Below are 13,368 nucleotides of genomic sequence, written 5' to 3' on the forward strand. Positions count from 1 at the left end.
AAGACTTTAATAGGTACCTGTGAGATAGCAAGCTATAGGGTTAGGGTCCCAGATAGTTAAGGACCCCTTTTCTCTATTAGCCCAGGAGACACATGCGAGACAGATCCACGTGTCTCTGCCCCAGGGACTTGGGAAGAAAGGCCAGTGCTGGCTGCCCAGGGATCTCAGCCAAGGAGCCCGAGATGGCAGGGAGTGAGGACACAGCAGAATGGGGTGAGTGTCCTGTGAAACCGGGAGTATTTGGAAGGACTTGCATGTTTTAAATCTGTGCTCAATTAATTGAGTAACCTGAGACTCTGTACCTATGACTTACCTCATCTTTGTATATTTCGTTCCCTGAAATTCTCTCACTGAGTGGTTAAAAAAAAATCTGCAGCTAACTGTGCACGTGGTTTGCTGAATTTGGCAAGGTGTGCTGTTGGTGGTGGTGGTGATGGGTGGGGTGGGGGTGGCGACAGTTACTGCAGAAACAAGGCCTTCAATCTCTAGAGGAGAGAAATGAAGGAGTGGATGTGGAAGTTGGCTAGAGGTGAAAGAGCTATCTAAACAGAGCTGGGGGAGTTTAGCTAGCAGATCAGAGCCTGTGGGACGTCCGCCTGTTGCCTCACCTCCTGGTAGCCCAGAGGGCATCTCATATTACTGAGAAATTGGCAGAGCCATTGGGTTTAATGCACTCCCCCTTCTCCATTAGTCTTGTTTATAGCTTCTCTCACAGGGTGGTGAAGAAGCCACTGGTAGGGTATAGAGGCCTTCAGTTCTGGGTTGTAATGTTTAAATGCTTTTCTCTTGGGGTTAGGAAAGCGCTAGAAAACAGTGTCACCTCTGGGCTGGAGCCTTGGGACCTGGAGGTTGGGTTTCCCCAGGTTTCGGAGTTCGGCTGGGAATCAAGGAGAAAACTGCCTGTGAGTTTCAGTTAGGCGGGAGCTCCTAGCTTGACTCAGGCGTGCAGCATTTTGTCATTTTATATATGTCATCGCTTGCTCTTAGGCCTTACGCTAATGTTAATGTTTTATGTGGAGCCGTTTTGTGAGAAACGGCTTATTTTGGTTGAGAGGCATTTGGTAATGAAAAGAAATGATGTTTTAGTGCGTCGGAGTTTATGAAATGACATCCATGGGTTGCATCTCATTTGATTCTTACGACAATCTTGAAAAATGGGGAAGATAAGAATGATTATTCATCTCATTTCAGAGATGAGTATCTTGAGGCTCGAAAAGGTGAAGTGACTTACCCATAGTTAAGACAGGTGGTAAACCGGAGAGATCAAGACTCAAACCAACCTGCTAACTTGTTTCAGATTTACGCGGACACAATTGTCTATCCTAACTAATCTAGTGAAATTTTTGATCTCAGGCGGGGATCCACAGCTTTTTTGCAGTGCTTTTTTTCTCCACCTTTAAAACCTGGAGATCTCATATAATTCCACTTTCTCCTGGCCACACTGATCTTGTAATTTTTCAAACACAGCAAGTATCAAGGCCCTTCTCATTCCTGGCTTTTGCTCTGCCCTGCCTTAGGTCTGGGTCTCTGTTCTCTGCCTCACTTCTCCATCCCCTTTTCCCTAACTCCTCTCTCTTCATCCTTATGGTGTCAGTACATAGGTCAGGTCTTCCGTGAAGCCTCACTGTCTCCTCAACATGAGGTTAGGTCCCCTGTGTAACAACAGTAATTCAATCATCATTCCTGGAATTCATTGTTTAATGCGTGTTTTCCCTACTAAAGTCAGAGATGTGAGGCAGGACCTAGAAGCGTGTTATTTTTCTTTCTTTTTTATTTTTTGAGACAGGGTCTAGCTCTGTCGCCCAGGCTGCCACTGTTGAGTAGAAACCCTGGGGGAAGATGGCTAGGGTGAATCTTATGTGAAATAAATGTGGGGGTGAATCAATGGGTGGGCCCTCATGCAGTGGCATGATCATAGCTCACTGCAGCCTCGACCTCTTGCGCACAAGTGATCCTCCCACCTCAGATTCCCTAGTAGCTGGGACTACGGGCATGCGCCACCATGCCTGTCTAATTTTTGTATTTTTTGTAGAGATGGGGTTTTGCCATGTTGCCTAGGCTGGTCTCGAACTCCTGGGCTCGAGGGATCTGCCTGCCTTGGCCTCCCAAAGTGCTGGGATTACAGATGTGAGTCTGCCATTTTACTAACACCTAGTATAGCATCTGGTATATGGTAAGTGCTTGATAAATACTTATTGACTGAACAAGGTGAGAGGCTATTTATAGTGAGCTGCAGAGGGAAAGTCGGGGGTCTGGAACCATCCTGAAGAGCTGTGAGAAATGGCTTTGGGCTCACAGCGGAATCCTCACATAAGGCAAGTCCTGGCTTAGGGTATGCAGTCTGGAGGGGGTGCTTGCTGTGCTCGCTCTGACTGTGTTTCCTGCACTGGGGACCTGTGTTTTAAGGCAGTGAGGACCACCACATTGCCTTAAAGTCTGTCTCTGAGCTTAATCTCATTTGCAAAATGTAGCATTTGGTTTAGATGTTCTCTGAGATTCTTTCTGGCTTTGATATTTTCCTCATTTTTTTTTTCTTTTTTTACCAACTGGTAAATTAAGGGGTGATATTATGTTCATGAGAAAGAGAATTTTCCACGGTTTCTTTTTAGTAGGGAGCCCCTCCCAAAACAGCAAAGCACATTCGCTCATTGACAAAGTGGGTTCACCAGGACAGAGTGGCACACAGAGGTAAACAGTAGATAGGTTCTCCCTGCCAAGGATCAATCAGAAAGGGAAATAAGTTCTCTAAACTGATATTCTAAGGCAGTGAGATTATGATTATCATCCTTTTAGCAAAGAGAAAGGAAAGGGCATGTGTGTGTTTTTCTCTGTAGAGTGGTCATGGCTCCAGTGAAGGAGATAGTAGTGAATGCTAAGTTCTAGTCCAAGGTCGCTCTCCGTGTTTCCTCATCTGGAAAATGGGCAGCCTGAATTCATCAGCAAAGTAGTTCAGGAGTTCTGTGGGTGAAGCATCTTGAGCGAACTCAAAAGTCAAGTGAGTGAGCTGAGATTCCATGAACTGGGCCTCTCTTCCGGGCGTGCTTGTAAACTAGATTTCAGCTCTTCTTCTGAGGTGAGGAGTCCAGGGAGGATAATCAGCTTGCTAAATATAGTGAGAACACAGTCTTGAAAGGGGACAGTGAGAGGCAATTTGCATACCTAGCATTTAGGCCGTGCAAAGGGACGGTTTGGGAAAACCTTGTTCTCCTTGGACCTCAGGAGGCTGTCTCTGGCTTCCTCAGTTTTGTCGTATAGTTCGGGGAGTGCCTGGCTCCTTCTGTCCTCACAGTTGAAGGACAGGATATTTGTTTTATGCTATATTGTAGAATTTTAAAAGTGCCTCTTTGTATTCCACTGCTAGTGAAGCAGAGAAATGAATCAGACTGCCTTGTTTGTCCTCCTCGTACCGTGTTCTGGGAGAAAGCTGTGTAGGAGTTGTGAGGACTGCAAGCTGTGGGAGTCTAGGACATCCTGATCTTTGGGTTTGACCAATTTGAAAGAGGAGATGTAGAGAAGGGTACCTGTGACCCATTCTATTCAGGGGACCCACCTTCTGCATAAGGCTCAACAGCTATGCAGATGTTGGTGGTTTTATAGGAAACTTCTTATCATTGGCTTAGACTTGCAACCCTAATTTTCCCCAGAAGTGCTCTGTGTGAGTGCACAGGTAAGAAATGATTAAAGAGCCTAAAGGGTGCCTGGCACCTAGCAGACCTCAGTGCCTACTTCATCCACAAGTGAACACATGAGTAATCAGTCCCTTCATCCAAGCCATTGACTTCCTCCCCTCTACTTGTAACAACCCAGAACTTGAGGACTGGGTGGTAGCAGGTCCTTCCCCTTACTCTGAATAATAGGAGGTGAATCATTTCACCTCTCTGGGTTGCCAGGGCACGCGGGGGGCTGAGGGACAACATGTGTGGGGTGATATGGACTTGTTTGATGAAGATGCCGAGGCGAGTCAAGGTGTGGGTGGCATCCACTGTTGTGAACTGGCGGTGGATACTAGCCTTGGGCCTGCAGCCGTTTCTCCAGCTGGAGACAGGGAGGCCCGTGCGGATGCTGTGGCTCTGCAGATGCCACTGACAGCACTTTGAAGGATTGGTTTGGCCAGAGACCCAGTCCCCAGCCTGCCTCCTGTATGACTCATTCTAGCTGCATATTTTGGTAGCATGAGGGCTCGAGATGAGATAAAAGGAGCACTTCTTAAGAGTGGAAGCTCCTCGGTTCTTGATTAGCACTTGAGAAATATAATGTTCTCTGCAGGTCCTAGAGGCCTTAAAAACATTTAGGTGTATTTCACATTATATAAAATTAGCCATTTTAAAGTGAACAGTTCAGTGGATTTAATATCATCATGATGTTGTGCCACTATGATTTCCAAAACATTTCCATTGCTCTGAAATGAAACTCCTTACCCATTAAGCAGTGATTCCCTCCTCTGCAATCTGCCAGCCCCTGGTAACCACTCATCTGCTTTCTGTCCCTATGGATTTACCTATTCGAGACATTTCATATAAATGGTATCATGCAATATGTGATCTTTTGTATCTGGCTTCTTTCACTTAGCATATTGTTTGTGAGGTTCATCCACATTGTAGCATATATCATCAGTGTGTCCTAGAGTCTTAATGACCATCCCAAATCCCCATAAAATGGTATATCTTTCTAGTTACCGTCATTTAGTTCCAGCTCCTGCTGGGAGGCAGGGGAATCAGCTAGATTCATTGTTTCCCAAAGAAGCTGCCTTAGAAATACCTGGGGTTGGGGTGTGTCTTCTTTTCTTTTCTTTTTTTTTTTTTTTTTTTGAGACGGAGTCTTTCTCTGTCACCCAGGCTGGAGTGCAGTGGCACGATCTCGGCTCACTGCAACCTCCGCCTCCCAGATTCAAGCAATTCTCCTGCCTCAGCCTCCCGAGTAGCTGGGACTACAGGCCCTTGCCACCATGCCTGGCTAATTTTTTGTATGTTTAGTAGAGACGGGGTTTTGCTGTGTTAGCCAGGATGGTCTCCATCACCTGACCTCGTGATCCACCTGCCTTGGCCTCCCAGAGTGCTGGGATTACAGGCGTGAGCCGCCACACCCGGCTGGGTGTGTCTTTTAAAAAAGATTGATTCCTGGGCTCCAGGCAGAGGGCGACAGAGCCGGTAGGCGTGGAGTGGGGCCTCTCAGGTGATTCTGACCTTTGTTGGGGCATGGGACCCCCCTAGGCCAGGTGATCTTGGGGGGGTGGGGTGGGGGGAGTTATCTTGACTCTTAATGACCTGCCAATGAGCCAGATGCTGTTTGTTGTTTATGATGCAGTTTGTGTGTTCAGAGGTTTCTGTGGCCTGTAATTTTTCTCTGTTTGCTTTCTGAGGGGAGGCACTCAGCCCCTCCCTGCTGCCTTAACAGTTCCAATTAATTGCGTCTCATTTATCAAGCTCCAGCTATGCCCTGTGAGCTAGAGAGGGGAGAGGGAAGGTTGTTCACACCCCGGGGTTGTGGTTACAGCTGATTGCACGTCAAGGTTATGTTCCTGGGAAGGCCACCCTCCCGCCCACTCCCAGGCCAGTGTCTTCTGGGTGTGGGACCTGCGTGGGGGATTGGCAATGGAAAAAGGCTTGCGGAGGAGGAAAGGGGACATCACGGGGAGATCCTTGGGGATGGATGGAAAAGGAACCAAACAAACTGGAAGCCACTGGTTAAGTAAAGGGATCTAAGGACCTGTAGGTTGTTTTTGATTGCTGGGGGCTGCCCTGGGCTGCTGGTGTCTTGGCCACATGCCATGGAGAACCAGCCGGGAAAAGCCTGCTTTGATGACTTCTTTTCTTTCCCTTGTGGGTGAGGATGGGGGCACGGTGGAGACAGAGGAGGAAGGTGAGGCCGGAGGGCAGAATGCCTGTCTTGGTGATAATAAAATTTACTTCCCGCCAGCCTGCCTGCTGGCTCCCCTGTGCTGCGGGCATCATTCCTGATTCCTACCACTAGGTCTGCTGTGGGGGGATGGGCACCTGGGCTGCCTTGGGGATCAGCTGTGACTCACCAGGGAGTTATTCTCATGACCAGGATGTGCCTGACATCTCGCCAAGCGAAGGAGCTGAGCTGTTCCTGCGAGTGCCTGGTGGCCCTCGTACAAGTCATTTCTTGCCAGGGATTTTATCCCCCTACTGGGCTGCCCCTTTTCAGTCTGCTCTTACGAGTCAAAGGCACATCTAATAAAAAAGGCTTTTCTAGAACAAAAAAAGAGAAAGAAACAAAGAAAGAAACAAACAGGTGTTGTACCAGGCTTGCCTTCTAGAGGTTTTCTTTGTAGAAAAGCCCTTGGATGTTTTGAGGCTTGCCCTTGGTGCTCTTCTCACCTTTCACCGGCCTTGGAATTGGTGAGGAGGCCTCCTGTCCTCTGAGTAGATCGATTTCAGCAAGTTGTCTTCAGACCTTTTGCCCCCTCTGATCACGGAAAGCTTTGCAACCTACTCAAAGCATTATCTGAGTGTTACCTGCCAGAGGGAGCATTTTGACGTCATCTTTAAGGATGCCCAAGTTGAATATTTGAGGACTTTTTATCCCAGACCCCAGGGGAACATGGGTGATTTTTTTTCTAGGTTCCTAGTCCTTTATTTTATTGACATTTGCATAGTTTTCTATCCCCACTCTGGTTCAAGAGTGCAGATGTTTTGGGAGGGGAGGAAACCTTTACCTGGGTTTCCCAGGGCACCTGTGTTGTGAGTTTCTGATCTCCAGATGCATCCAGAGGATTGAGCTGGAGAGAGGAGGAAAAGCGAAGGCTTCAGTGACCGGAGGAGATTCCTTTAGCTGCTTTCTCTTTGTAGCATTCTGGGTTAAATACTTTATTTACTTCTATTTCTTATTTGCACTTCTCAGTTAGTGCTTGCCTGGACTTATCTATCTGGGAATGAGAAGAGACATTTTGGAAGGACGTATTTTCCTAGGTCCTTCTCTTTAAAGTAAGAGTTTAAAAGTAAAATTTTCAAATTTTTTCAAAAAGAGTTTGATCCTGGATCAAATTAAATGCAGGTATTTAAAACCCCAAGTAGCGTCGTTAAGGATTAGCTGCTGTGTCCTTCTGCCAGCCAAGTATGTGGTACAGGTGTTTCTCTTCTCCCTGATAACATCTGAGAGCACCTCTAGGAGTGGGTGGGGAAAGTTCGAGAGTGCTGGGGAGAGGAAGCTAGAGAAGGAGAAAGGAGCTGTGGGTTTTCTGCTGCAGAGCCTTGGTGAGAAGACAGCTTGGAGGGCAGGTTGGCCAAGGCTTGAACTGTCTTCAGTCTAAGCCTTACTCATGGGTGGGGTGGACTGTGTGGGCTGGAGTCCCAGAAGCTTGATTTCCTTCCATGTGTGCCTGAGACAGCTGAGGTTGAGGAGGCTGGTGGAATGGGCTTCTCTCAGACATCGCTCAGCAGGAGAGGCAGCCTGTGCTCCTGGTTTCAGGGTGTTGTCCTGCTTCTGAGTGTTGGACCCCCTCTCAGAATTTTTTTTTGAGACTGAGTCTCGCTCTGTCGCCCAGATTGGAGTGTGGTGGCTCGATCTCGGCTCACTGCAACCTCCGCCTCCTGGGCTCAAGCGATTCTTCTGCCTCAGCCTCCCGAGTAGCTGGGACTACAGGTGCCTGCCACCATGCCTGGCTAATTTTTGTATTTTTAGTAGAGACGGGGTTTCACCGTATTGGCCAGGTGAGTCTTGAACTCCTGACCTCAGGTGATCTGCCCACCTTGGCCTCCCAAAGTGCTGGGATTACAGCCGTGAGCCACTGAGCCTGACCAGCCCTCAGAATTATTGTTATTCCTGTCATGACTTCGCTTTCCACAGAGTGGGTGGAATGTATGGTTCAGGTGTTCAAATGCCAGTCCTCAGACAGGTGTCCAACAGCCAATGGTGAAGTAAGAAAATAAAAGCAATGTAGTTTTCCATACAGCGAAACAACCGTTCTTTATTCTGAGATGGCATCCTCCCTCAGTTTTCAGTGTTAATACATCTTTAAAAAAAAATGACAGCGACTCTAGATAGTGGTCAAATTGCCCTGTAAGGTGAGCTGCATAACAGACAAATCCCACAGGCTCAGCAGTGTGGCTGAGTTGAGGCTCCGGGTTATGAGAAGTTCAGGATGAATGCTACTGATTAGCGGAGATCTTTTCCTTGGGGATGCAGGCTCCTTCTGTCTTCGGCTCTGCCCTCCTCTGGGGCTTTGGAGTCCTCTGAATGCGGCCTGTGGGTGGGGAAAGAAAACAGGACTGGATGGGGACCAGGCTGATAGTGGCCCTGATGACTTCTCTCACATTCCACCTGCTGGAACTCAGTCCCAGGCCACACCTTCTGCCCCACAGCCTGGACCAGAGTCTGCAGTGTCCTCAGGAAGCAGAGGAAAGAGATTGACAGAATAGCTAGTCCTGTTTTTGTGACGTCCTTACTTGGCGGAATAGAAGTTGCCAACCAGTCCTCTGTTGGCCTTCCTCATTTTTATTTCATTGGTTTACAAAATCTGAAAGTCTGAGAACTAAAATATTTCCTTATTTGAGATACTTCAGAAGCGATTTTGAGAAGCTTCACAAGGCTACTTCTCTCATTTCTCATTACCAGCTGAAAGTGAATGACGGTACCACCGAGCCAGAGAAAACATAGTCTGAAAAGAAGTTTGAAAAGCATGTGGTCTTTCTGGCCCATGAATTTTTTCTGAGGAAGGGCAGTGTTTCCATGCTTTGGTTTAAAATCTTACCAGTGCATGTCATACATGGAGTAAGGATCAGAGTAACCCGAGATTGGTATCATAAAGGATGAAAATAATCAAAGGAATTGGTTATGCCAATGAGAGCCCAAGAAGCCTTTCTACAAAATCTGTTTACATCCAAAATAGCAGGGGACTCATATTTCTTTGTGGGGAAGCTGAGTGTGACAGAATATGCATGAGGTGGGAGGGGAAGAGGCCCCCTTGGCCCAAATGCTTTAGATGTCAGAATCTTAATCGTTTCTGCTTGACAAAGGAGGAAGGAGTCTTGATTTAGAATGTTTGTGGCCATCACTTATTATGGATCCTAATTCCTATATTGATTTCTTTCAGGTTAGTCTGAATGATTCCCACAATCAGATGGTGGTGCACTGGGCCGGAGAGAAAAGCAACGTGATCGTGGCCTTGGCCCGAGATAGCCTGGCGTTGACGAGGCCCAAGAGCAGTGATGTAAGTATTGTGTTGGCTCTGGGCACACCTTGGTGCCATCAGCATGCCCTTCTCTGATCCACTGGGATTATCATACCAGAAAAAGTAGTGGGTAATTGGAACATGGAAGGAATGAATTGTATGACAGAGAAGATAATCTAGAAAATGATATATCCCTTGTTTGCTGAACACAGGGAGGTGCAGTCAGTGTTGCAAACAGATCCATGCAATGTGTGATTACCTTTGGGAAGTAATAGCATATGGACTGGATTGTTGCATCTGCCCGAGAAAATACCAGAGTGCCTTCCTGGGCAGACCTGCCTGCCCACAGCTGAGCCAGATGGAATCAAATTGGCCTTTCCCATATGCTGGTTTCTTCTAACCCATTGTAGTGGGATGAGCTGTTGAAACTGATTCTCTAATATTCTTAATTTCTATAGCTGGGTATTTATGATGTTTAGTAGGTTAGGTACTTTGAAGACACAAGATGCCAAGGGTTACAAACTCAAAGGCCTATGGGAGGCCAGGCAGGTAAAGGATAGGAGTGAAACCCCTTCAAGTTTACAACACTCTTTTTTTTTTGGAGTTGGGATCTGACTCTGTTGCCCAGGTTGGGGTACAGTGGTGTGATCTTGGCTCACTGCAACCTTCGCCTCCTGGGCTCAAGCCATCCTCCCACCCATTCAGCCTCCCGAGTAGCAGGAACTACAGGTGCACACCAGCATGGCTGGCTAATTTTTGTACTTATATATATATTTTTTGGTAGGGTTGGGGTTTATGCCATGTTGCCTAGGCTGGTCTTGAACCCCTGGGCTCAAACGATCCGCCTGCCTCGGCCTCCCAAAGTGTTGAGACTACAGGTGTGAGCCACCATGCCTGGCCATAACAACTGTACCTCCTCAAAGAAATATGGTTTCTCCCATTTTTCTTGAAGTCTGTGGCCTTCTTGGACAATATATGTCATTTCTACTTTTGATGGAGATGCAGATTCAAGAAGCATTCTCCCGTATCTAAATTTGAACGTAGTAATGGATACTCGGTTCCCGTGTTGGAGAGACGTGGGGAAGGGGAAGGGCCTTTGAGGACCTGGAGAAGCGTGCTTCTGAGGAGCGTTGCTCATCAGCTGCAGGCTCTGGTTGCCGTGCAGAATGCAGGGCCCAGTGTTGCCAGATCTTCTGGTTTTCCAGAGGAACCCTGAGGTCTGGAGTTTCATGTGAAAACTGCTGAGTCTTACAAGTTGGCAGCCAGTGTATAGTTTCTACAAACACCGCGCGAGCCAAGTAAAACACACGTAAGGGCCAAAGCTGGCCCCACGGCTGGTCCCAGGTCTGCGGCCTGTGCTCCGGATTCCTCCTTGTGGGAAAAAAGGAGCAGACCCTGCCTCAACCTGGGATCCGATGCTGTGGCAGTGCGAGGCTGTGGATGGAACACCATGCTTTACAGCTTCGGTCACCCTGCATTCTGGCCGGGGGAACCTTCTGATGAATTTGCCAGCACTTTCACGTCAGCCTTAGGGATACATTTATAATTCTCAGATGCGGATTTGGTCTCTGCGAGGTGCCTCTCTGTGTATCCGCCGTCTGGGTTGGGTGTGTTGAGAAGCAGGCGATGGGAAGTTGTCTCAGGGGACTGTTTCCAGGGAGTTGAATGAGGGCAGCCACAGACAGGGGAGACCGAAGGGCTGGCTGTCAGGATGCCTGGCTCTGCCCAGGGTGGGTTCTGAGCCATGTGTGTGGGAGACCACCGCTGCTGAAGGCCAGTCTGGGTGTAGTGCTCTGGGGCAGGGCTAGACTTGTTTGGGGCAATGACTTTGGCCCGTTTATAAATGTGATTAGGTTTTGCAGGTTACAGCTGTGGCCACCACAGACAGCTGTGTCTGAATGCCTTTGGTGGCTGGGTGTGGTGGCCTGCTCCTGTAGCCCCAGCTACTCAGCAGGCTAAGGCGGGAGGATCCTTTGAGCCAAGGAGTTTGAAGCTGCGGTGACCTATCGTCGTGCTACTGTACTTCAGCCTGAGTGACAGCGAGACCCTCTCTCTAGAAAAAATAAAACAAAAAATAGAAAAGAAGGCCTTTGGGCCCATGAAACTCTTCATAGGCACCTGTGTGTGGTCACTACCCATGGGCATCCCTCCTGGGCACAGGAGATAGATGTACTGTGCTGTATTGTGTTGAGAAATCCTTCTTGGAATTTTTATGTATTTAAAAAAACTCTTAATCCAGACACCATTTTTTTGTGAGGTAGGCAAAGACCTTAAGCATTGTTTTACAGTTTTGCTGAACAAACAGGAGCCAACAGTTCTAAAGAGACTTGCATGAGGTCACTCAGCGTGTCAGTGGGAAAGTTGGGGCTGATGAGACTCAAGGCCCAGTCATGTGCTTAGTGTGCAAAGATGTGGTGTTAGTAAGGTGACCAACTTGTCTGGGTTTTAGCACTGAAAGCCCCACATCCTGGGATCCTCCCTTAGTTCTGAGTGAACCAGGATGGTTTGTCACCTGAGTATTGCCAGTCGATTGAAACCCAACTCTTGCTCTCTCTGTATATCTAGGTGTGTCTGACTAACAGCCCATTGAACATTTGAAGTGGGATACACTATTGTGGAATGAAATGGGAGATAGAGCCGAGGTAGACAGATCACCTGAGGTCGGGAGTTTGAGACCAGCCTGACCAACATGGAGAAACCCCATCTCTACTAAAAATGCAAAATTAGCTGGGCTTGGTGGTGCATGCCTGTAATTCCAGCTACTCGGGAGGCTGAGGCAGGAGAATCACCTGTACCTGGGAGGTGGAGGTTGCGGTGAGCTGAGATTGCGCCGTTGCACTCCAGCCTGAGCAAGAAGAGCAAAAACTCTGTCTCAAAGAAATGGGAGATAGATTAAATGGGAAGGAAACGCAATGGCCAGAGTTAATAAGTAGGGTTGGCAGAAATGGCCTTCCTCTGTATACAAACTGTGTTAAAGGATTGTCAGATGCAACTGAGATGCCTGATGTAAAAAGTTAATGTGAAAAGAATGATGACTCAGAGGCAGGAGTTGGGGTAATAACAATCCAAATTCTCTTTAAAGAAGACTGAGCTTGATTTGTAAGGTCCCATCAGCAGTCCAGAAGGGAAAGAACCTAAACAAATCAGGAACTGTGTGGGTGTTGGTGAGCAGCCAAGGTCATGCATATTCAGTATCTAAAAAGGAATGGCTCTGGAAGCTGGAATCCAGAAAGCCTTGCTCTTAAACAGGGGGGGGAAAAATGAATCATTTTCCACTGATGAAGTTGAAGCCAGTGTGGTTCCATGAAGAGAACGGCTCCTGCAGGACCCGTCTGTCCTGTGATAAATCGACAAAAGAAACAATACATGTTTATCTCAACTTTTCCTAACTCTTTGTTTCTGCTCTCTCATGATGTATTTTACAAAGTACTAGGTTTACAAAGTGCTCAGGTGCAACATAATTGGCTGAAGAGCTGTTCAGTGGTACAGTCCACCAGAAGATCAGAATCAACCAGGGGCTGGGTGAGGTGTGGCTCATGCCTGTAATCCTAGCACTTTGGAAGGCCGAGGTGGGTGGATCATTTGAGGCCAGGAGTTCGAGACCAGCCCGGCCAACATGGTGAAACCCCGACTCTACTAAAAATACAAAAAATTAGCCAGGCATGGTGGCACAAGCCTGTCATGCCAGCTACTCAGGAGGCTGAGGTAGGAGAATCACTTGAATCCGGGAGGTGGAGGTTGCAGTGAGCTGTGATTGTGCCACTGTACTCCAGGCTGGGTGACAGAGTGAGACCCTGTCTCAAAAACAAACAAACAAAAAAAACAAAAAGAGCAAAGAGTCAACCAGGGAATATATTGTGCATGACAGGACTCGCTGCCCTTGTCCCTAGAGCAGTGTGACATTATGATTGTGCCCCTCAGGATTGACTGGGAAACAGTGTCAGGTCTTGCTAACTAACAGCGGGAGGCCGATGTCTGGCTGAGCACAGGCTCTGAAATCAGAACACCTGGAATCCCGGCTGTGCCATTCATTAGCAATCTGACCTTGGGCCAGGTGATGTACCTTCTCTTGTCCTCCTCTGTCACTGAGATAGTGCTTGTTAAACCTTGCTACCCAAAGTGTGGTTGTGGTCTGTGGATCAGCCCTTGGGGATTTTCTGGGAGCTGGTTAGAAAAGAATCTCAGGTCGTGCCTGGACTTCTGGACTCAGAACCTGCACTTGTCCAGTGTCTTGC

The 13,368-nt window shown here is 47.8% G+C and overlaps 1 protein-coding gene across 1 annotated transcript in view; it reads left to right on the forward strand.

The window, feature by feature from the left end:
* Positions 1–13,368, forward strand: part of SORL1 (sortilin-related receptor, L(DLR class) A repeats containing) — a 184,301-nt gene that overhangs the window by 8,350 nt on the left and 162,583 nt on the right. The window contains exon 2 of the mRNA XM_011964986.1: positions 9,056–9,172. Coding sequence (XP_011820376.1) covers positions 9,083–9,172 — 90 coding nt within the window. The 5' untranslated portion in view covers positions 9,056–9,082. The remainder of the gene's footprint in view (positions 1–9,055; positions 9,173–13,368) is intronic.

Source organism: Mandrillus leucophaeus, unplaced genomic scaffold, assembly GCF_000951045.1.
Source record: "Mandrillus leucophaeus isolate KB7577 unplaced genomic scaffold, Mleu.le_1.0 Scaffold71, whole genome shotgun sequence".
In the NCBI taxonomy this organism is placed as follows: domain Eukaryota; kingdom Metazoa; phylum Chordata; class Mammalia; order Primates; family Cercopithecidae; genus Mandrillus; species Mandrillus leucophaeus.